At 43.8% G+C, this 25,461-nt stretch overlaps 1 protein-coding gene across 6 annotated transcripts in view; it reads left to right on the top strand.

Annotated features, from left to right (window-relative positions):
• The window catches only part of PTPRG (protein tyrosine phosphatase receptor type G), a 605,523-nt gene that overhangs the window by 419,334 nt on the left and 160,728 nt on the right, over positions 1-25,461 (top strand). For all 6 annotated transcript variants that reach the window (XM_054036350.1, XM_054036352.1, XM_054036347.1 and 3 more), the window contains exon 6: positions 24,030-24,096. In XM_054036350.1, coding sequence (XP_053892325.1) covers positions 24,030-24,096 — 67 coding nt within the window. The remainder of the gene's footprint in view (positions 1-24,029; positions 24,097-25,461) is intronic.

Below are 25,461 nucleotides of genomic sequence, written 5' to 3' on the forward strand. Positions count from 1 at the left end.
ATAACTGCTGTAAACTGAATATTTTCCAGGCTTTTAATGCACTTGTCTTTTAAGTGCTTTTTTGTTCTGCACAATTATTCTCCCCTTTCCTTTAAACACAGAACAAGAGATTTGTTGGAAATGTCTTTTGTGCGTTACAGACTGAATAGTTAGGTCATTCTAAACAAGCAAAAATAAACAGCTCGAGATTTGATCTTTGCCATGGGGGGGTGTGATATTGCATGAGATAAGGAACGCATGTTTTAAAAAAGTTGAAAGAAGGAGAGAAACCTTTTCCCTGTGGCAAGATTTGAAGACTTTAGGAAGCAGTTGTGGAGCAACCGGCAGCCCTGAATTCAATAGGAGCTCGGAACATCCCCTTGTGTCACTGCAGACTGCGTCTGCTCTAGGGGGTGAGGCCTGCCTTGCTAGGGCACTAGAAGTGTGCTGCAGCCTCCACAGTGTAAACAAACCCCTAGGGAGAGACAGTCTCTGCACCAAAGAGTTTACAATCTAAATACAGCACAAATGTGGGGGAGGAGGCAAATGTCATGTTAGTCCACAATGGGCTTTTCTTTTCTTTTTTTCAAGGATCATGTGGCGGGGAGGGAGGGGGGAGAGTTACGTGGACTATGTGGACGGGTTTAGGGGGAGGAGACCGTCTGAACAAACGGAGGAAGGGGCATGGGAGGAAGGGTGGGAGCCTGGGAGGCAGGTGGAGTGAGGCTGATGTGAAGAGATTGAGGAATAGGGTAAAAGGGGATTGGAGCCCTTGGCCAATCAGCTGTGTGACAGTGTACAAAGCAGTTGGATACTGGAGATGCCATCGGTGTTCGAAGGCCCCTGCTGCAGCTGCTTGTCTCATAGTGGGTACTCTTCCAATAAACAGCTTCCCGATGGGGGGGCGCTGTAATTGATTTATGTCTGGGAACTTTGAACTTTTCAGGCAGGGCTTAGTGCAAGCGGACGCGTATGTGGAGGAAGGAATACAGCCCGAAGGTTGCCCTGGTTTGTCTCGTTTCGGCCTCGTTATGCGTCTACAAAGGACAGGCCTTCCCAGGAGTTTCCTTCTTCCCCAAGCTCATGTGGCTGAGCCGGAAGCGAGGAGAAGTCTTCATGGAGCCTGGTGCCCTCGAAACCTTGAGCAAGGACCGGCACACCCAGAGGAGTACGTTTTTGTGGTGTAAAGAAACTAGCACAAGATCCTGCCTTTTAAGTTCCATATGCAGGTTTCACCAGGCGGTTTCCAGCCACAGCCCCCCATATAGTGTGTCTGGGCCCAGCCAGGTCAGCAGGGAAGTCCAGCACAGATTGCTTCAGCCAAATCCAAGGAACAAGGAGCCTCCCCACAACCCCTCTCTGTTCCGTTAGTCAGTCCAGTGAGGGTCATTCCCCAGTGACCATTTTCTCTGATTGGTTTGGTCTAGTTTTAAGTGTCCCAAGAAATTAGGCTCACAGCACTTCCCTCTGGGGATTATTCAACCTACTGGTCAAAGGGCCCCCGGTAACTAGTGGGTACATGGGACAGCATCACCCCAACTTTTATTGTCTTTCCACCTTGCAACTTTTCTACTGCCTCCCTCCCCTCCAGGTGGACCAGCCTGAAGCTGCATCTCAGCAACCATTTCTTCCCCCACTCCCTGCCCATATCAGCCTGTTGAGTTGCTGGGCTGGGTCTCCTGCTACTGGGCGATGCACTGTCCCTTTGCTAGGCTGCCAGAAGGCTGCTCTCTGGAGCTGGCTCCGTGTCCTCCCCCTGATGGGACCCTAGTGGGCAGATAAAGGCACAAAAGGAAAAACCCTGAGCCCTGGCCCCATAGCCGCTCCTGCTCCATCTCCTCTCCCCACTTCCATGAAGGACACCAGGTAGGAGAAAGTGATTGAGTTGGGGGGCACAGGGACAACAGGCGGGAGGAATTAGGGAGCTACACAGGCTATGGGAAGATTTGTAGGCGCCTTGGAGATCCAGGCTTGATGGGACACCTTGGGGAGGTGGATGCCGCTCAGAATGGCACTTGAGAAGAGGATCCCAGGCTCGGGGTGGGGGGGGGGGATGGACAGAACCTCAGGGGGGATTTGGGGGATGTGGGAGCTGAGGTTGTATGTCACAGAAGGTTCTGGGGGTGGGGAACAATGCGTATGGGGAGCTCTTGGAAAGGAAGTTGGGGGGAGAAGTTCAGGCTCGTGGGAAGCGGTGGTGCAAGTATGGTGGTCTGGTCTGGTCTGGACACCGCACCAGTAAGATATTTATAGCTGGTACGGCGTACCGGAAAGACACAGGAGGAGGACGCCCTCAGCCTCGCCCCCAGCCCTTCCATGCAGCTGCATTTCCTGAGTCCTCCTGCCTGGGGTCTGTACAAAGCCCCGCTGGAGGAACCACAGTGGGGAAAGAGCAGAACATGCCGGCAGCTGCTGTATCGCCTTCAGCCCCGTCCTCCGGTGGGGCTGCTGTACAGACCCCAGGCAGGAGGGCTCAGGAGATGCAGCTGGGGGTGGGGCTGGGGGCGGGGCTGGGAGCGCTACAGCCGCCGCGCCGGAGGAGCTGCACGTTCTCCTTTTGCCGCTGCGGTTCCCAGGATAGCCCTGAACCCAGACCGGCAGCTCCTCTGGCGCAGCTGTACCACCCCCATCCTGGCCCCCAGCCCTTCCCCGCAGCGGCATCTCCTGAGTCCTTCTGCCTGGGGTCTGTACAGCAGAAGTCTCCAGTGCAGCGGGAGGAGGACAAAGCTCCCCAGGTAATATGGGATGGATGTGGATCGTGGGGAGAGTGCGGGGGCCCCGAGCTGGGAGCAGGGTGGAAAGGAGTCACGTGGGGAGGTCACGTGCCCCCCCTTTGTGTCCCTCCCATGAGTGCAGGGTGCCAGCAAGAAATGATTTCTACTTGCACCACTTGTGGGAAGCCCTGGAGAGGGGAGAATGAGGTGTGCTTTGGAGGAGAGGGAGGCTGTACTGGGCGGGGAGGATTGGGGGGAGAGAGGATGGTGATAAATGGAGAAGGGAGGTATCACTGGAAATTTGGAAGGATGAGAGAGTTGGAGGTGTTTAGAGACTTATTGGTGGGGGCGCTGGAAGGAATTTGTACTACAGGAGGGTGTCTTGTGACACCATGTAGGTTATGTCCCATTCCCCTCCCCCCATTTTCCTGGCAAAGTTTAGGTAGCTGCACCCACATGTGCCATCACCAGTAAGAGCAAGAAGGGCAAAGCACCTCAAGGGACGTTGTTGGCAAGACACTGCAAGAACCTAAACTAGTTTAAAAGTTTACAGTGAAAAAGGAGGAACTTCCTTAAAGAGAAATGCCAAGTCTAGCTAGAATACATTGTAACTGACAGACTAATTTGTCCTCCTGTGGCAGAAAATGATTAATTAACACTGTTGATCTAAAACAAGGTTCATGGAGAAGGAGCGCGAAACTCCTGCAGGCGCGTGAGTCCATTCGACTTACAACTCCATCACAAATGGGAAATGTTTCCCTCGAGAAATTGGTGTTGGAGAAGTGAGGCAAACAAACAAAGTCTCCCCTTCTTTTCCCTCCCCAACAAGACATAGCTGTGTCGTTTGTTACTGATGGTTGTCTGAAGGCAAAAAATATTGGGTTAGCAAAAAGAGAAGAGTGGATAGTTTACCACTAGCTGGCAAGTGTCAATGGATGAATGGAGGGGGAATGTAAAATTTGAACACGTCACTTGTGTTTCCTTGTTGCCAGCAGTCTGCGTTGGTGACTATATTTCAAAGTAACCCCTTAAATAAGTATCAGAATAAAAACTAACTTTCCTGATGATGTCAGTGGGTGCAGCTCCATTGATCTTTGGCAGACTTGTGCCCATTTACATCAGCAGAAAAATTGGCCCTGCTTTTTTCCTCCTAATTTGAGTCTTGTCTCCCCTCAATCCTGTACTCCAGGAAGTTACTTTCACTTGATTTGTTAATTGAATTGTGAACTGAGGTGTGGTTATGGTCAGAAAAATGGCTGTGTCAACATGTTACCTTAATCAACACTTCTGCCCCCTGCGTGTGTTCTGAGTCACAGCTGCCTGCTTTACTTTCTGCACCAGTTCCCGTGGCGGAGCCATTGTCGCTCTGGGAGAACAAGCCGGGTGGTGTGACTGTGGGCAGCTGAAGTGGGTAGTCAGCACTAGGAAAGCAGGGAGCCCAGCACCAGTGGGCGGTTTCCAAGGTGAATGAAAGGTGATGGCAGGAGGCTGTGAAAGTTCTTCTGGGCAGCTGCTGTGAAAGGGACAATTACTGTGCCCAGTGCCTCTGTGTCAATTAGGAGGGGAAAGGGCTGGAAATGCCTGATTTACCCTGACATTCTGCATTGGAGCGGTTTCCATAGTCTTCCCCTTGCAAACTCCTCCCAGCTGCTGGGAGTCTGGGTGCCAGTCTGAACTGGTCCCCTGCACCTTTCCTCCAGCACAGATTTTTTTCTTTAACGCTTTCTCAGTTGCACAAACAAATCTTTACCGAGTTGGAGCCACGAACACGAGACGATTAAATATAACTTCGCGATTTTGAATCTAGTCTCTTCAAACGTGTAAAGCGTCTCTTCGGTGAGACGTGGGTCTTTGCTGATAACCCAGCTGCAACGCGGGCCCTGTTTTTCATGGCGATGCTTCCTTCCTTGCCCCGTTTTCATTGCGATAGCTGTTGTCACCTTAGGTCTCTCTGAAATTGGACACATCACAGCAACAGTAAAAACAGACCCGTCTAAGTTTCTTCCTGGAGTAGTGAGAACAGAGTTTATTACTGATGGCAGTTTTTATAAAAATAGATTTCTTCCCAATAAAATGTTACCCCCTGGTGTGCCATTTTTCCAGCTGAACTGCTGGTAGGATTGAGAGATCTTGCGCACTGCTGCTTAAATAAGTAGACTACACGCTGTATGAAGAAATCATATTATTTTCTCAAAGGAGAGCAAGTGGGCACAGTGCACTAAAATTGCTTTAAATAAACTTGCAGCTTTTTCCATTTTTGCTCAGCTGCAAATAGCCTATTCTATCAATCAAGCCTTCCTAGGGCTGAGATTCCACCACCGTAGCTGTCTCTTCTTTGTCATAATTAAATTTTGTCTTCTGCAGAGCTGTGGTATAATTTAAATACTCTATTGAACTGCTCAAATTGCCGTTTATCAGTGTGTCCTCTTTGAGCTGGGGTTATCTTTTGTTTTTCCTCAGATGGAGGCTTATTAGAAAGGTTTTTTTCAACAATTGGTGAAGTGAGTGTGCTTTTCACTGTACATTTTCTTTCTGGGATGAAAATGCTATTACTTAACGCTTTTAAACAGTAGTGTAAGTGGCCTTAGGAATATTTTTGTGAAATTAGGACTTGCTGTATTGCTTTGTCAACAGATGGAGTCAACGTTTAGGACAATGAATGGTTTACAGCAAAAAAAAGAAAAAGAATAAAAGCACTCTTATGGGGCCAGCGATTACATAACGTGAGGTACTGGATGGCATTGATATTCTATGTGACATAGTGAAGAATTGCTTGGCATAGTGAACTAATCAGTCACTTGCCAGCATGCACCACAGTATGTGATTAACATAGAAATGCAGAACATACTCTGAGCTGAGTAATTAAACTGCACTTCATTAGTTACATTTGGGTCCAAAGCCCTTGTTTTTTGATCCAGTGCATCCTGCGTTAGCATCCTACCTTGGGAAATATGGGAGTTCAATATCAAGATGTTATGTGTTTTCTCATTCAAGTTATTTGGTTTCTTTCCTCTTTTCTTAATACATTAAAGTTGCAACAAACTGTTTGTATAAAATTATTTGTGCGAGTACATTCTCAACCATCATAAAACCACAAAAGTGAGTCCGGGTAGCCAGGATGCAATGAAATGGAGGGGGGGGGGGTTGGGGAGTTTATTATGTAGACCATTATCTCTGTCCCTCAGCAAAGATGTTTTCTGCTGTTTATAAATAGTGACATCACAATATCTCATTTACACTTTTATATCCTGGACTTTTATGTAATTTCTATATGGATAATGCGCTGGAGATTTGGGAGTAAACTGCCTACAGAAATTTGACTTATCGATATGGACAGAGTGGAGTCTTGAAATGAGCCTCATTATGGAGAACAAAGGGCCAAAGGTTATCTATAGAAGGAGAGCAAAGCTGAGGCTGCCCTAATCCCCAACAAGAAGCAGAAGATTAGCTTGGGACGACTACATCATTTGTAACTGAAGCTGGACTATAAGGACAGGAATGGGAACTTCTGGGACAACAAGGAAGCCTGGTTTCCCTATAGAGAAAAAAGACCCATCCTGGGAAAGACTCCCTGAGATCTCTGTAACCTGACTTAGAACGTGTGAATCAGAACAAACACTAGAGCAAGGAAGTGTGGCTGAGAGTACAAAGACTGAAAACAAGACAGCTTTCGAGCTGGAAATGTTCAAAGATGTAACATCTTCCAGTTTGCTTGTCTAATATCCCTGCAGCTAACTCCAGGGCCTTCCTGGATGTGGTTATCACAGTGCTGAGCAAGGCAGTGTGTGCACAGGTGGGTAAGGGGTGTTTTGATGCTTTCCCCAGCAGCGCTGTAAGGCAGTTGTGGGGCAGCCAGAATGCCTGATGTAGATGGGGACTGGTTACAAGATAATCAGTCGGTTCAATAGCTTTTTTAAACCATTTTTAACTTAACCTTAAAGGGAAAAAAAAAGCAGCAGCATCTGCCTAGCAGTCTCCTCTTTGGCATTGCTAGTTAATATCTCATTTTAAATACTCTCCACAAAGCTGTGGTGTATTAAGTTAATACATCACTACAAAGTCCTCACTCGGAGATACATTATTTGAAGTGCAATTAGCTAGAAGGATCAATGCACACCCATTATTCTATTGAAAATAATCATTGGAAGACCCATTAGCTGCCTTGTTTTAAACAATGCAATATATAAAACTTCCAGTCTGCTTGCGTGGGAGTTCCTACGTATCAAAACGGAACCCTCCTCCTTTTGTGCCTCTAAGCCTTGAATATTTCCTTCGCCCCTGGAAGGGATTATTAACACCTGAAAACCAAAGGAGCTCAGAAAAAGAGGTTTGACTCAATGGAATTTGTCTTCAAGTCACTGAACCTGATACAGATTGCCATAGCTGGAAGTTAACTCAGATCTAATACATATTTTTTTTAATCAGAGGTCCTGGCAATATCTGTGCGAAAGTGTGTGCACCGTGCTTAAGGTTTAGTGTCACATTTTGCATGCATATCTGTTTTCTTCCTGCTTCAGACAAACAGCAATTTAAAGTCTTAAAGGGACCTTTTTTATTACTTGCTATGATTTAGGAGGTTTGTGGCTCAAGATGCTTATTCTGTGTGCATCACATATTATATGGCAACCCGCCCCCCTCCTCTCTCTCGCTCACTGCATGTGGGATGATGGCACCTCTACTCTGCTGCACCTGTCTGTGATGTGCAGTCATAGCACATTACCTGTGGGGGGAAGGGAGACGGAGAAGAATGCATCCTTCTAGACCTTTCAACATTCAGGAGGATGGAAAATCAGCAGCACTAACTGTAGCGTAGCACTGTGCTGGCGCTATCCAGCCTGCTGGCTGCCCACGCAAATCTGCCACTGCACCACAGTATTGACCAGCATCTTTCAGCACAGACTCCAGAAAGATCTCAAATTGGAAACACTACCAGTATTTCAAAGTAGAGTATAGGAAAATCTTCCACCTCTGTTCATTGACACGGATCCATCGATCCATTTATTCAAGACTGGAGCATGTATTCAGATAAAGGAGATTTAACAAGGTTGATTTCCCAAAAGAGACAAAGTGGGGGGATGTGTTTTGTGCAACATAATAGGATACATATCCTGGCCTTGCAAAGAGTCACACCCTTTCATACCACAGGAGCCCGGAGTTAAAGTGGAATCATTCAGTAATATTAAGAATAAAAGCCACTCGAGCAATTAGATAGCTATAAAATAATCTGGCCCAAAAGACTTGTATCTGAACGATTTCATCAGCAGCATGTCAAATCCTTTCCCTGTCTGTGTTTTCTTGGGCTGCAGTTACCTTGAATTTTTGAAAATCGGTAGTTATAGTATTAAAATAGATACTCGTTTAGGGTTTAGTGCATGCATGCAGGTGGCTTTTCTTGGTCTTGAACTAAAATAGTGGAAAATTAGGAGCATTCCTACCTAAGTACAGTACTGATATCTGTCCAGCCAGAGTAGGCTGATTGTGAGAGAATAGATTGCTTTACCATGTTGATTCTTCTGGAATTTTACAGGACAGTTTGATCTCTTTAGCATAGCTAATAGATCAAAGTTTTCTTTCTTTCTTTGGAAACTGTTTGTACAGAAGCTCTGGATTCTGAATATTTGTCTTGTGGGCAGTAGACTTCACAGGCAAACTGAATGGAGAGTTTTCCTCCTGACCTCCACCATTGTAACTGAAAGCAGAATTTGCCATCTCTCTGTCTCCCCTGTTGTCACTTACGTCAGCTGCCACAGTTAACTATGTACTCATTCATCCTCGGCAGACAGTCTTTTTCAACACTACAGGATGGTCTCTGGATGCTAATGCTATAGTGCTAAGGGAGCAGCTGGCTATATGAAATTCAAGGCATGCAGATCGTCTTGGCCAGTTTACTTAGCAGATGGGTAAGACCTGATAGATTGAAGATGATTAGTTTCCAAGGCAAGGGCCAAATATTGCATAGGGAGAGAAAAGTAAATGATGACACTCTTGTGAGGGGAAAGGCTCAGGTAGAACATTACAAAATTGTTGCCATTAATTTTCCTGTGTCTTGTACAAAAGGCATGTCATTTCAGCTTTCCATATAGTAGACTTTGGCATAGTACTTGCTTTGTGAGCCCCTTTAATGAGCTTGAAAGTGATTGTGCAAATTTATGACAGTCTAACAAGCCTAAATGCCAGATGTTTTGGGTGGAAACGGGAGAGAAGTTTTTATTTTATCCCAGTTGGAATGGATTGGAGGTTTTTCTTCTGCTGTCTTTTTCCATCTTGAAACTCAGCTCTATTCACTGTGCTTCTAAAGGAACACACATTCTTACTTCTGTTCTGCTAGTCTTGTAATATTCATGTACATTTAGAAAGGTGAGTCTATTACAGAAGGTGATTCTAACCAGGGCCGCCCAGAGGATTCAGGGGGCCTGGGGCAAAGTGGGGGAGCGGACATAAAAAAAGGCGCCACCCGCTGCGGCGCTTGTACTCACCGGGCGGCGTTCCGAGTCTTCGGCGGCAGGTCCTTCACTGGCTCCGGGTCTTCCACGGGACTGAAGGACCCCCCGCCGCCAAAGTCCCGGAGCGAGGTGAAGGACCCCCTGCCGCCGAAGACCCGGAGTGCTGCAGGGTGAGTAAAAATTAAAAAGGTGCCTCTAGCCAGGAAAGGGATTCTCGGCCAGGGCTTGTGGGGCCCCTGTGGAGCCCGGGGCCTGGGGCAAATTGCCCCACTTGCCCCCCCCCTCTGGGCGGCCCTGATTCTTGCCCTTCATTGTAGTGCCTGGTGGTGCTGCTGCCTCCAGACATTGCCATGTGGAGACTGGTGGCTGGGAGTGCCACCGAGGCGTGGAGGTGTTGCATAAAATAGGAAGCCAGAAAAGGGGGAATGGCAGGCTCTCTTGCTTCAATCCTCACATGCATAGAGCTGTGATGCAGCTTATTCAAGCCAGGGTATCAAAGATGAGAGCTAATACCTGCTCCCTGAAAATAATCGTAGATGAAGCTATAAATTTGTTATATTACTCACTGCCTCAATGTAAGAATACATCTAGAACAGAGACTGTAGGCCATACTTACAGGGTGGGGACTCTGTCCTGGGAAGCAGTGACACTTAAAAAGAGTTGCAGGTCATAATAGAGAATGAGTGGAATGTGAGCTCCCAATGTGATGCTGTGGCCAGAAGGGCTAACGTGATTCTTGGATATGTGAATGGGGGAACCTCGAGTATAGAGGTTATTTTACCCTAGTGCCTCCATTGCTGGAATACTGCATCCAGGTCTGGTGTCAACAATTCAAGAAGGATGTTGATAAATTGAGGAGGGTTCAGAAAATATCCACAAGAATGATTGATTGAAGGATTAGAAAACATGCCATATACTGATAGATTCTAGGAGCTCAATCCATTAATTTAGCAAAGAGGAAGTTAAGGGGGACTTCGTAGGAAACAAATACTTGATAATAGGCTCTTCAATCTAGCAGACAAAGGTTTAACACAGTCTAGTGAGTAGAAGTTGAAGCTAGACAAATTTAGACTGGAAATAAAGTGTACATTTTTTAACAGTGAGTGTAATTAGCCATTGGAGCAAATTACCAGGGGTCGTGGTGAATTCTGTCACTGGCAATTCTTAAATCAAGATTAGAGTGTTGTTAAAGGATATGCACTAGTTCAAAAGGAATTATTTTGGGAACGTTCTCTGGCCTGGGTTATACAGAAGGTCAGACAAGGTGATCACAATCTGGTCTTGGGATCCATTGGTGCTTGTTTTTTTTCAGAGTTCATTAGAAACTCAAATATAAAAATTATAAAAGAAAGTAAGCTGCTTCACAAACTTCTCCATGCACATTTAAAATTGTTTTGACCAAGACTATTTTTCATTAAACTATAATGTGTAGAATTACTTTGGGCTGAAAGACAGGTCTGAATTCATTTGCATGTTCTTAGCCTGACCTTTTATAAATTCAGGATTTTTGGGAGTCTAATTTTTTTTTTAACTTTGAAAGCTATAAGAGACTCCTAGTTTGTTTCTAAAGGGTTTTTTTTTTTTTTCTTTAAAATATCAGGCTAGCAAAGAGCTGCAGTTACTTAAAGGATAATGATAGGGCATGGAACTGAATTTTGAAATCGACATGTTACGCTTCGCACTCCTATTAAACAGCCTTATCCCATGTAAGTAACAGACACATAGTTCTGTAGAGTCTGTTGATTATCTTTACTTGTGATTCAATACCAGTACTAGAGTAGCATACAATAAAAAAAAAAAACAGCAACTCTAACCACAATGCAGCTGTGATGCTAACTGTCAGTTCTGTTAGCAGTCCCACTACGCATGCTCTTTAGACCTTTTGTCTTTAGAGCACTAGTAACATGATGGTTAGAGGATGCCTGTTTCCCTCTTCTGCGCCTTTCCTATTGACACAGAGACAAGGGCTGACAGCACACACTCTTAGGGACATGCTTAGTCACAAGGTGAGCATAGGCAGCTGCCATTAAAAAGTGCTAGTGTTGTTGCCATTAAAAAAGTTCATCATTGATCAACCATGGTCACGCTGTGGGTATCTGAGATACCAGTTATTTCCTGTTCAAAGTGTTGGAAACTGGAACTGTGAGTAAATACTAACTGTACAGTGTCACGATCTTACCATGATTTTTATTTGCTTCCCAAAATAAACCCCCTCAAAGAATGCATTGTGCATTCGATTGCTGGGTTGTTTTATGTCTCTGGGATGCGGTCACTTGTGCATTGCCTTGTTATATAGACCATATTACTTTGTTATATAGCCTGCGTAAGATACAAGATGCTCATTTTATATTTTTATTCATCCCGTTAAAATGAAACAGTTCATTCTACCCAGAATGGCGTGTGCATTGGGGAACAGAAATAGCACAGAGAAAGTGATGAACAAAGAGATTGTATATACTTAGTTTACCTTCATACCATCTCTACCCTGAGGTGAGAGAGTTCTATTAGTATAGGAAACAGCATAATGATATTCTTAAACTCCAAGGCTGTGTTTGTTTTTCCATTGCACTTAGTGTGATGGTTACCTATTTGTTTTCGTCAAAGAGGATTACAGGCACTGTTCAATTATAAATGATACATGCAAGTTTTCTATCCCATTTCCTGAGGATCTTTTGTACATTAGTTATACTTCAGTGGATGCTTCACATTCAGTAAATACAATGTCTTGTCACGTTTCTATTGGCATTTTTAGGAAAATTCCAGAATAGTGTTTTCTGTCTCCGTGTCATTAATCCATACTGAGCTGAGAGCGCTTCTGAACAACAGTATTAGGTGTGCGTTTATGATCACACTAGAGAAGTCTTCATTTGGCTGGTCTCCTTCAGTGTTAGCCTTTCCCATCAGGAAGTAGGGGATGGGAATGAGTTCATGCTCTTGTCCTAGCACAAGAAAAAAGCTTTGTTAAGCTTTTGCAGGCCATTCTTAAGTGAAGCCCAAATGAGGAGAAACAAAGATGTGCCAGCATCTACATATGATCTTTATAATAACTCTGTGGCCACAAAAGAGCACCAGTCACTGTGATTTCACACAATGCACAATTAGCCTGTGGAACTCTTTGCCAAGATATCATGGAGGCTGTGTATTTAGCAGGATTCAAAAAAGCTAGGAGTACTTGTGGCACCTTAGAGACTAACAAATTTATTAGAGCATAAGCTTTCGTGGACTACAGCCCACTTCTTCGGATGCATATAGAATGGAACATATATTGAGGAGTGACATCAAGTGACATCATCATAGGACCTAATCACATCAGCCATACCATCAGGGGCTCATTCACCTGCACATCTACCAATGTGATATATGCCATCATGTGCCAGCAATGCCCCTCTGCCATGTACATTGGCCAAACCGGACAGTCTCTACGCAAAAGAATTAATGGACACAAATCTGACATCAGGAATCAAAATACTCAAAAACCAGTGGGAGAACACTTTAACCTGTCTGGTCATTCAGTGACAGACCTGCGGGTGGCTATATTACAACAGAAAAACTTCAAAAACAGACTCCAACGAGAGACTGCTGAGCTAGAATTGATATGCAAACTAGACACAATCAACTCCGGTTTGAATAAGGACTGGGAATGGCTGAGCCATTACAAACATTGATTCTATCTCCCCTTGTAAGTATTCTCTCACTTCTTATCACACTGTCTGTACTCGGCTAGCTTGATTATCACTTCAAAAGTTTTTTTTCTCTTAATTAATTGGCCTCTCAGAGTTGGTAAGACAACTCCCACCTGTTTATGCTCTCTGTATATGTGTATATATATCTCCTCAATATATGTTCCATTCTATATGCATCCGAAGAAGTGGGCTGTAGTCCACGAAAGCTTATGCTCTGATAAATTTGTTAGTCTCTAAGGTGCCACAAGTACTCCTGTTCTTCTTTTTGCGGATACAGACTAACACGGCTGCTACTCTGAAAAAAGCTAGGGTTACCATACGTCCGGTTTTTCCCGGACATGTCCGGCTTTTCGGCAATCAAACCCCCGTCCGGGGGGAATTGCCAAAAAGCCAAACATGTCCGGGAAAAATACCCGCCGGGCACTTCCGCTCCCGCGGCTGCTTTGTTCCTCCCCTGACTCAGACTTCGGCTCTGTTTAAGAGCCAAGCTACCCGAGCCAGCGCTCCGTCTTCGGGCAGCCCCCGTGCCTCCAGACCCCGAGCCGCCGGCCGGGCACTTCCCCTCCTGGGCTCCAGCTGCTCTGCTCCAGCGGCTGGGGTCCGGAGGCATGGGGGCTGCCCGAAGCTGGTAGCGCTGGCTCGGGCAGGTTGGCTCTTAAACAGAGCCGAAGAGTCAGGGGAGCAGCAGAGCAGCTGGAGCCCGGGAGGGGAAGCGCCCAGCCGGGGGCGCAGGGTCTGGAGGCTGCCCGCCAAACCATGAAGCCGGTAGCGCTTGGGCAGCCCTTTTCGCGTGGCTGGGAGGGAGAAGGGGGAGTTAGGGTGGGGACTTTGGGGAAGGGGCGGGAAAGGGGCGGAGTTGGGGTGGGGCCGGGGGGTGGGAAAGGGACGGGGTCAGGGCCCGTGGAGTGTCCTCTTTTTTTTATTTTTTAAATATGGTAACCCTAAAAAAGCATGAGACATTTCTAAGGATAATGGGCATATACAGCATTTCCCTAATAAAGATGTTTTGATAGAGATTTGGAAGGGATATAAACCCACTTGATGGTAGTGGTGTGGTGGAAGGAGTCAAATCAAGCTGGAAGGAGTCGAATACCATCTTGTTGCACAAGAAGGGCGATCGAGAAAATCTTAAGAACTACCGCCCTATATGCCTGCTGTCTCACATCTACAAGCTCTTTACAAAGGTGATAATAAACCACTCTCGCAGAGTCTGGATGAACAACAGCCGAGAGAGCAGGCAGGGTTTCGAAGAAATGTTAGCATGATCGACCATATATTTACCCTTAGCCAGCTCCTAGAAAGAGCGAGGGAATACACACTGTGAAAAGGCCTTCGATAGCATCGAGTTTAACGCAATATTAAAGGCGCTCACAGAGCAGGGCATTAACACGCAGTACATCAGTTTGTTGAAGGAAGTGAATAGTGGATGTACAACAGACATTACTCTCCTCGAAACTCCCCTCCCCAATCGAGAAGGGCGTAAAGCCAGGAGATATGATTTCACTGAAACTATTCACTGCTTGCCTCGAAATGGTTATGAACAAGAGGAGTGGTGTCAATATAAACGGAGAACGATGATCTCATCTCAGATTCGCGGACGACATCGTACTAATTGCCGAAAGCACCAACCAACTGCAGAATATGCTACGAAGACTCAACAAGAAAAGCCTGAAAATGAACCACTGCAAAAAGAAATACATGCGATCAGACATCTTACTAAAAGTCCGAATAACGGTAACAGGAGAAGAAATCGAAGAACTTTCCCTGTGGGGAGATTATCCCAGAGCTGCCTTGTCCACAATTCCGTTAAGCATCCGGTGCGGGCCAGTGTCAGAGACAGCATCCTGGACTAAATGGATCCCTGATCTGATCCAGTATGGGCAGTTCCTATGTTTCTGTGCCAGGTAAAAGAGAGACATGTAACACCTGGGCTAGAACCCAGCACTTTGGGTTTCAAAAGCACACTTTGCTACCAAAGGGAATTAAAATGAGGAAACTTGAGAATTAATCTTTTTTTTTTTTTTTTTAAGAAAGAAATTTGAAAACTTGAGTTTTTCTTCTGAAGGTTTGAACCATTACAGAAAATGGATATTGGGCTTAGGAGCTGCAAAACAGATCTGGAATGACCTCCGGCGTGAGCGCCATTGCTGGAAAGGAGCTATTGTGCTGTGCATGGCTGATTCCATGCACTGCTCCCAAACAGTTGCTCATCTGGCCTGTGATTTTAGGCCAGCTCTGAACCAGGCAGAAAAAGAACGTTTCTCCTAATGGTTTGCAGTTTTTTAAACATGTTTAATCTTCAAAAAGCACCAAACATCCCAATGGGAAATGAGAGAACTCTGATTTTTTTTTTTTTTTTGTGAGGTCTCTTCACCTGTGGAAAAAGCCAACTAATAATTATGTATAGCTTTTGTCCACAGCGTGCAAAACCAAGACGCAACAGTGGTGAGATGTTGAGAAAATGGAGTTCAGCGTTAGCAAGAGGAAAGCAAAACAACTGCCTGGAAAAATAAAAACATCTCCCAAGGAGCACTGAACTGAAACCTGATCTCCCTAAATGGTATCCATTTGCACACAGGTTTTTAAAGAGACAAGAGACCCTGCATTATACAGATGAACAGAAAATGTGATTACAGATGCACCGATACTTTTTTCCCTGAACAGAGCCTGAGTCCCCATTTAATTTTATTGCAGAGCATCACACGTTTTCAGAAGACACTTTCAAAATGCTTACTTAGCTGGATCTATAATAGGTGCTGTACCTCAGCCGATTAAAGGGACACTGCCAAGGTTGGTAGGTCTAAAAATTGATCTACTTTGACAGAAAATCCCATCTGGAAGGTTTTTACCTTCAGGATTCTTTCCATCTCTTTCCTCTTTTCAAACCAATTGCAGCTGTCACCAGAAATAAAAACAGAGCGAACAAAATAAAAGTCTGCACAGTTTACAGTTAAACTACCGGTTAGTAAAGCAATGCCCAAGTCCAGGGTCAGGCACCTCTGTTTTCTTTGAGTCACAAACTAAATCACTAGTTTTACCTTTTTTTAAAAAAAATGTGATTTTAGTGGCAGCAATGATGGGTTTGGAGAAATCTAAATAGATAGGAAGGACCCAATAGCATAGCCCTGAACAATCCTGTATTTTTAAACTGTTTATTTGCTTATTTGCCAGAAGCAGTGCAAAATCTGCAGGCCTGACTTGTGACTGTTGAATCCTTGCAACTTGCTGCACTCAATACTAGACTTGCCTTGAGTTCTACTGCCAATGTTTGTGATTTTTACATAGATATTTTCTTATTTTTAAAAACGTTTTTCACCCTTTTATTGTGTAAAAGACTCCCACAAACAGGGAAGACTGTTCAAGAGACTTCTCTCTCTAACGTGCCTTCCCCTTACCATATGATCTGAGAGCCACACAATCTTTAAATTCTCCTCACTACTTTCTGGATGGTAGGGCCTTGCTATCACCCCCATTTTACAGGTGGGGAATTGAGGCACAGAGAGACTAAGTGATTTGCCCAAGGTCTTGAAGGAAGACTGTGTCAAAGGAGGAATGACCCTGTCTCTCCCAGGTGCCAGGGTAGTGCTCTAACCACTGGGTCATCCTTCCTTTCTCACTCTGGGAGGAAACAGGTAAAACTTTAAAAACCACACTTGTGTCTGAGAATGCTTTAGTTACCACTATTTTATAAGAAGCACCTGAGATTATTAGAATTGGAAGAGTATGGAGAAGAAATACTTCCCTGTTTTTGTTTTTTCTTTGTTATGTTTGTTTTTGTTTGTTTGTTTCTATATACTTTGTCCGTTTGCTGTTGCTTTTTTGCATCTGGTATCATTTTGTGCATTCTCAATATGTCCTCTTGAGTTACTTTCTCCTTTTCTTAATGTAGGTCTCACACAGCAGCTATAAGAAAAATACTTTTTTTAAAATACAGCAACATGAGTATTAAAGCCACAAAATCTGACAGAGGTAATTGGGGGCATGCCTTATACTATTTTTAAGTCGTGAAATTGTTGGGATTTTTTAGCGCCGTCCCTTTAAAGGTGGAGTGAGCTAACCCAATAATGTAAATGCAGTAGTGAATGTTCTTTGACCACTAGATTAAATAACATCCATGAATTGTAGAAATGGATTAAACAATGGCTAGGTTAGCTAAATAGCAGCAAGGCGGGCAACAACAAGGAAGCAATGAAGTGGCTGGAGTGGTTAAAGCTGACAGTTAATTAAATGGCAGATAAAATGCAGAGCAACTGGGGATTTGTGTAACTTTCAACTGTGTCTCAGAGGTGTGAGAGTCATTCAAGCTTTCCCTTGGTGTCTGGCCCTTCGCTGCCCTGGAGTGACGGCTGTGGTGCACCTGCGCTGTAACAAAGGCTGGCTTACAAGTCAGACTGTTTAAAAAAACAAAAGGACTGCATGTATCTCAGCTTGTGCCAGATTGAGGGACGGGGCTATGAGGGCCAGCCACGTTCTAATGCTGGCCAGGGCCGGCTGCTGACGACTGTCCGTCTTCTCTTGATAGGGAGCTGCTATTGGGCAATCTCAGAGCGTCTTGGTGGTTCTGGAATTGGCAAGCGGGCGGTCAATGTAGCCCACACAAGGTGGTGGTGAGCTGAAGCAGGCCTCTCTCTACTAGTTGTGCTGCTGCAGCTGTCACCTTTCTTCCCAGGCAGTTTTAACTGTTGCATGAGCCGAGTCACGTTCAGATGGGTTTAGTGTGCAAGGTTGTGTGTGGCGTTGTGACAGACTGACAATTTCCTGCAATATCCTGAATGAACTTTATTGAGTTAAGTTAAACCTTATTGAATTAGGTGTGATGCCTTTGGGGTTCATTGTGTTAAAAATACAATTGTGTATTGGTTATTGTGGAACAGTATGTAACTTCTCTAGGAAACTGACTAATGCACCCTCTGGAAGGTATTAGGAACGTCAAAGGGCTTTTTGGAACAATACGTGTGAAGTGGATTTCCTAGGAAGTAGCTGGGGATAGATGGGGATGCAAATCATTCACTTCAAATCCACCCTTTTGGAAACTATGCCCTGGGGAAGAAAACCCATTTTCTACAAATGTCTTGCTCCTGGAAGCTCCAGCTCAAAGACCCCGGAACTGTAGAAAGGGTGTTTATAAATCTGTTTTGAGTTTGCTAGTTCTGTGCTGAGGCTGTGATAAACTAGTGACCACAGGGCTTCCCACTTGGGTGGGAGTTTGAAGGACTGTTGCTGCCAGAATCCATGTTTGGGCTGGAGTTAATTCTGGTAAACCTATGCATGCATAGAGGTTATTTCATTGTTTTAAATATGTTTTCTCTGTAGTGCTTTTTACCTTCAGAATAAAATAGGCTTGCATAGAAAGAACTTTATGGTACTTATAAATGTAGCAATTATATCTGTTAACCCTCTCTGAAGAGGAAGCAAGCAGGTGTCCTTTTGCAATCTGTCTTTGCTGGGAATGACAAAGTGAAGGCAGGGAACTGTGCCTGAAAATGCTGTGATCAGAAGGGAGAGACACATGAGTCTCCACCCAGACAGGCAATGGCTGGGGAGCTAGAAGTGGAGAATGGTACCCTGGCTGGATCACTGAGGGGAAATACAGATGCAGTTCCCGGAACTACCACATTATGCATCAGGTAATCACAGTGGGTTGAGTTGTGTGAGTGTGAAGCAATTGAGAAGGTTGGGTTGTGTGCGCATGAATTTCTTAGTATATGCACGTGGTTAAACTAACCGTGGTTTGCTTCTTTTGTGAGGTCACAGCTTTGGGGTTATTGTTCTGGTGGCAGGACTTGGAATTACTTTGGTGGGCATTCGAATTAGGGCAGCCGGGTCTCTCAACCCCACAAATGTTGGACAAGGAGGTAGTGCCTTTTCCTGTGAATTAGGCGTTAGCCCAGCTTTACCGAAGAGGGTTGATTTGCAGAGACCCTGAACTGTCTGACAGGGTTCACAGTTTCTTCAGTGCAGGGTGTATCTAGCCCTTGGGAAACTGCAGGCCCAGAGCGGGTTGTGTGGACAGTTAAACTATTCTGTATTTGAACATCAGAAGCTGACAGCACGGGTTGGCCATTGCCTCCTCCACTTGAGCTGCTGCTAGCATAGGTTGAGGTTGCTAGAAGTGGAGCTAGAAGTGGAGCTGTCGTTCCCACCCATACATCCATATTGAACTCCGATGGCTCCTTCCTATGAGTGTGCTGTGGCTGAAGCCCAAGAGGCAGGTTGGCTGAGCAGGCACCAGACAACCTGGGCTGGCTGCCTCCTCCTCCTACCTGCCTCGCTCTGCTGCACTGAGAGGCCAAGTGAGGGCCAGAGGTAAAGATATAGGGAGTGTGGGAGAGTCTTCCCCCTGTTAAAGCAGATAAAGACCTCCCAACTCCTCTAGCACTGAGTGGCTTGGGGGGAACCATGCCTCCTACATGTTTCTCACTGGCTGATGAAGTGAAGACTCACAGGACATGGAAGATCTGAGGTGGAAGGGAGTGGAGCCTGGCTAGGGAGTTACTGGGACCCCACACTTTCCTTCCACAGATGAAACAACAGCACTACATGAGGGAAGAAGAGCTGTCCCAGCTAGGAATCTCCTATTTTGGATTACTTTTCTCAGCAAAAAGATCTACCCCCCAGTGTAGATCAGACCTTATACTTTCGGCTGGAAAACACCTGATTAAAAAAAAAAAGTCTAAACATTTATTTTTGACTTTTTCATTTCAAAATGGCTTTTGTTTTTAAATTTGGCCATTTTGGGGGCAAAAAAGGATGAAAAACATCAGAAAACAACTAAAATGAAAAACTCAGGAGGAAAGAGAGATTTCAGTCAACCAAAACATTTCAGTCAATTCAAAATGAAATTGTTCTGAGGTTTTCAATTCAATGAAACTTTTCAAAAAATGGTTTTCAGTTCTAATCAAAACAGATTCCCCCTTCACTCCCCTAGTTTGGCCCCCAAAACAAAATATCCAATGTATATGCTCATTTCTAGGGGAGAGCAGTAACTTATATACTCATAAACACCTCTCAAATTTTAAATATCCAGTACTGGCAAAAAAACCAGTTTGTGACCGAGTACATGCCAGAATTTATTTCCCAAAATTAAATTGAAAAGTAATTTTAAATAATGAATGTGTCAGTGTAATATGTAAGCTATTCTACAGACACCCAATGAATAGGGGAAAAGGCAAAATTTCTCATGTTATTGGTTGCTAATTATTTGCTTAGCTCTGTTGCAAACAAGTGACAGAAATAAGAACATACGAACAGCCATATGGGGTCAGCCCAAAGGTCCATCTAGCCCAGTATCCTGTCTTCCGACAGTGGCCAGTGCCAGGTGCGCCAGAGGGAATGAACAGAACAGGTAATCATCAACTGATCTATTCTCTGTCACTCATTCCCAGCTTCTGGCAAACAGAGGCTAGGGACACTATCCCTGCCCATCCTGGCTAGTAGCCATTGATGGAGCTATCCTCCATGAATTTATCTAGTTCTTTTTTGAACCCTGTTATAGTCTTGTCCTTCACAACATCCTCTGGCAAGGAGTTCCACAGGTTGACTGTGCGTTGAGTGAAGAAATACTTCCTTTTGTTTATTTTAAACCTGCTGCCTATTAGTTTCATTTGGTGACCCCTAGTTCTTGTGTTATGAGAAGGAGTAAATAGCACTTCCTTATTTACTTTCTCTGTACCACTCATGATTTTATAAACCTCAGTCATATCCCCGCTTAGTCATCTCTTTTCCAAGCTGAAAAGTCCCAGTCTTATTTATCTCTCCTCATATGGAAGACGTTCCATACCCTAATCATTTTGTTGCCCTTTTCTAAACCCTTTTTGAGATGAGGCGACCACATCTGCACGCAGTATTCAAGATGTGGGCATACCATGGATTTATATAGAGGCAATATGATATTTTCTGTCTTATTATCTATCCCTTTCTTAATGATTCCCAACATTCTGTTAGCTTTTTTGACTGCCACTGCACATTGAGTGGATGTTTTCAGAGAACTATCCACAATGACTCCAAGATCTCTCTCTTGAGTGGTAACAGCTAATTTAGACCCCATCCTTTTATATGTATAGTTGGGATTATGTTTTCCAATGTGCATTACTTTGCATTTATCAACATTAAACCTCATCTGCCATTTTGTTGCCCAGTCACCCAGTTTTGAGAGATCCTTTTGTAGCTCTTTGCAGTCCGCCTGGGACTTAAGTGTCTTGAGTAGTTTTGTATCATCTGCAAATTTTGCCACCTCACCACCATTTTTCCAGATCATTTATGAATACGTTGAGTAGGACTGGTCCCAGTACCGACCCCTGGGGGACACCACTGTTTACCTCTTTCCATTTTGAAAACTGACCATCTATACTTACCTTTTGTTTCCTATCTTTTAACCAGTTACCGATCCATGAGAGGACCTTCCCTCTTATCCCATGACAGCTTCCTTTGCGTAAGAGCCTTTGGTGTGGGACCTTGTCAAAGGCTTTCTGAAAATCTAAGTACACTATATCCACTGGATCCCCCTTGTCCACATGCTTGTTGACCTCCTCAAAGAATTCTAGTAGATTGGTGAGGCATGATTTCCCTTTACAGTAAGAGAATAAGTCATTTCATGGTGACTTGTTACTTTTTAGTTTATCAATTTGTTCCAAAACCTCCTCTAATGATACCTCAATCTGGGACAGTTCCTCAGATTTGTCACCTAAAAAGAATGGCTCAGGTTTGGGAATCTCCCTCACATCCTCTGCTGTTAAGACCAATGCAAAGAATTCATTTAGTTTCTCCACAATGGTTTTATCATCCTTGAGTGCTCCTTTAGCATCTCGATTGTCCACTGGTTGTTTAGCAGGCTTCCTGCTTCTGATGTACTTACAATTTTTGTTGCTATTATTTTTGAGTCTTTGGCTAGCTAGCTGTTCTTCAAATTCTTTTTTGGCCTTCCTAATTATATTTTTACACTTCACTTGCCAGAGTTTATGCTCCTTTCTATTTTCCTCACTAGGATTTAACTTCCACTTTTTAAAGGATTCCTTTTTGCCTCTTGCTGCTTCTTTTACTTTATTGTTTAGTCACGGTGGCACTTTTTTGGTTCTCTTATTATGTTTTTTTAATTTGGGGTATACATTTAAGTTGAGCTTCTATTATGGTGTCTTTTCCATTCAGCTTGCAGAGATTTCACTTTTGGCACTGTACCTTTTAATTTCTGTTTAACTAACCTCCTCATTTTTGTGTAGTTCCCCTTTCTGAAATTAAATGCTACAGTGTTAGGCTTCTGTGGTGTTTTTCCCGCCACAAGGCTGTTAAATTTAATTATATTATGGTCACTATTACCAAGTGGTCCAGCTCTATTCACCTCTTGGACCAGATCCTGTGCTCCACTTAGGATTAAATCAAGAATTGCCTCTCCTCTTGTGGGTTCCAGGACTAGCTTCTCCAAGAAGCAGTCATTTAAGGTGTCAAGAAAATTTATCTCTGCATCCTGTTCAGGAGCGCCGCCAGCTTTTTTGCTGCCCTAGGCGGCGGAAGGTCCCGCCCCTGAAATGCTGCCCCCGACAGAGGTGGCGAAAGGTCCCGCCCCCAAAATACCACTGACAACCGGGGCGGCCGAAGATCCGGCCACCGCGGTCACCGCCTCCCAAATGTTAGTGCCCTAGGCGACCACCTAGGTTGCCTAATGGGTTGCGCCAGTCCTGATCCCGTCCTGCGGTGACATATACCCAGTCTATATGGGGATAGTTGAAATCTCCCAATATTACTGAGTTTTTTATTTTAATAGCCTCTCTAATCTCCCTGAGCATTTCACAGTCACTATCACCATCCTGGTCTATATCCCTACTGCTATATTCTTATTTTTCAAGCATGGAATTACTATCCATAGAGATTCTATGGTCCAGTTTGTTTCATTTAAGATTTTTCCTTCATTTGATTCTACGCTTTCTTTCACATATAGTGCCACTTCCCCACCAGCATGACCTGTTCTGCCCTTCCGATATATTTTGTACCCTGGTATTACTGTGTCCCATTGATTATCCTCATTCCACCAAGTTTTTGTGATACCTATTATATTAATATCCTCATTTAATATGAGGCACTCTAGTTCACTCATCTTATTATTTAGACTTTTAGCATTGGTATATAAGCACTTTAAAAACTTATCACTTTTTAGCTGTCTGCCATTACATGATGTAATTTTCATTTGACTGTTTCTGATCAGATCCTACCTGTATTTTATCATTTTCCATCCTGGAGCCTTAATTTGGAAGGTTTGAACTGAAGGTGGGGAAGGAAGGTTTAATGTCCCTGGCCTGGTCTACACTGGGGGAGGATCGATCTAAGATATGCAACTTCAGCTACGAGAATAGCGTAGCTGAAGTCAACGTATCTTAGATCGACTTAGATTGACTTACTTCGCATCCTCGCGGCACGGGATCGAAGGCCGCGGCTCCCCCGTTGACTTTGCTTCCACCTCTCGCCGAGCAGGAGTTCAACAGTCGACGGGAGAGCAATCCCCAATAGATTGATCACTATCCGCCGAACCGGCGGGTAGTGTAGACGTACCCCCTGTGTCTGCTGGTTTTACTCCCCTCTCTGGATTGTGGCTAGATCGTCTCTGCCGAGGATGTGGTTTATCTGCGCAGAAGAATACTATGGACATTTTTGCCCCAGGAGCACAGGATTGCATTATCAAATTTCAGAGGCTATTGTCTCGACTCTGCCTAATGTGATCTTTATCCCTCCCTCTTGCAAAGGGCCCTTAAATAAGTTATTTTAAAAATATTTTAAAACAATACACTAAGGGCTAGATCCTTTTCTGGTATGAATTGATGCAGCTCTGCTGACTTCCAAGAAGCCACATTGACTTGCAGCAGCTGAGGAGCTGGCGATTTTCAGTGGCTAGCGGACTCTTCTTCGGTAACTTTGAACTACTATTTAGCTAAGAAATTTGTGGCAAGAAATCAGCTGTTCGGTTTGAGGCTTTGCAGGGGCTTTAACGTTTCTAATGTTTTAATGTATTCTGAAGACTTTCTCTCTTTTGATTTAGCCTTTGTCGCATTATTTTATTGTCCCATATATCTTCAGCATTTGTTGAGGAGCCATTGTAAATGTGAGAACTAAGCAGCTTGCTAGATAACATCTTCCCTCCCCCCCCCCCCTTTAGAAGATTAAACTGAGACTGTTCTGTCTGATGCCAGAATAGATTTAACCAATCATGTATCCTTTATATGTAGGTCAGTCAGCGGGACAATCCAGCACTGGACCCTATTATCCATGGGTTGAAGGGTGTCGTACATCATGGTAAGTAGCTACTTACACTTTTTTTTTGCTGGAAGGGTAGAGGGCTAGAATATTGTCCTTAAGGGATCGGGTCACCCTTCAAAGGACATATTGAGATGTACATTCTTCATTCACTGATGTTTAAGGGCATTAAAGCCATTATTTGATTGGTACAGATCAGACTCATTTGTTACCTGAAAATGGGTGTGGGTTAACAGTAAACAATTTGTTTCTTTTCAATCAGTGCTTTAGAATGTGTAAGTTATAAATCAAAACTTAGTACAATATATCATTCGTATTAGTACTTCAAATTCAGTGCAGACGTTTCATGCCTGCTATTTATCTTGCATTTGGTCTAAAAATACTCCTCTGAAGTTTCTATTTGTTTATAAATTATTTGTCTTTCAAATTTAGGGAGCTGATAATGAAACAGAAAATTAACTATCTGTGAAAATTAATTAAACTTTGCAGCAGATGAACATCTTTCTAATGCTGGCATAAATATAATCATTCAGCTGTTCTGATGCATATAAACCTATTATCCTTGAACTTATAGAAGGTCTTGAAATAAATATTAATATATTTTATATTTTTATAACTAGTTTTACTGAGGAATTATCCTGAAACCTTATCATTAGTAATGCGTCATTAGCAATGACATCAAGATTCTCCACTTCTAACATCCCCTTGTCAAGTTTTAATATAATGATTTGTAAAGTTTTAATAATCTCATTATAATTCAAAAGGCATCTGCAGAAATGCCGTTAGGTACTATAATAAATCTCTGTTCTGTCTATACTACCGCAATAAAACATCTTTGCACCTTTTCAGAGGATTGTCTTTAGACATTAGCTGGTGCCATAGAGCTTAACAAACATTTTTTTTCTCTTGACTAGAAACCTAAAACTAGTTGACAGTGTTAGATTAAAACAAATAGGATTTTGGATTAATTGCTATGCTTTCAAAGTCATTTAACATTGCAGCTGTGCACACCAATAAATCTAGTGCAAGTGAAAAATAGGGGTTAAATGATAACATACCACAAAATCCTTCATTGAGAGAATTTTCCATAGGTTTTTGCCATTTATAAATTGCCGTGTTCTACTGTGAAATAAAAACTACACACTGAGCTGAAATAGATGTTATTATCCAGTTCCCACTGAGTTACAAAACAGGCTGGCAAAAAAAATAAAATACCAAGGATGAGTTGGGCAGTTAGGATTTTCCGGCCGTAGGTAATTTGACACTGAAGTCAAGCTGCCATGTAAGTGAACCAAAATCTTTTTTAGGTTTGTAGTCTACCTGCTCTCTCTTTCAAGGCCCTCTTTCCCCTGGCAAAGGTGGATGGTGTTTAATCCATCCTGTTCCTTTCCCACTTTTTTTCCC

The sequence above is a fragment of the Malaclemys terrapin genome, chromosome 7 (genome assembly GCF_027887155.1).
Source record: "Malaclemys terrapin pileata isolate rMalTer1 chromosome 7, rMalTer1.hap1, whole genome shotgun sequence".
NCBI lineage: Eukaryota > Metazoa > Chordata > Testudines > Emydidae > Malaclemys > Malaclemys terrapin.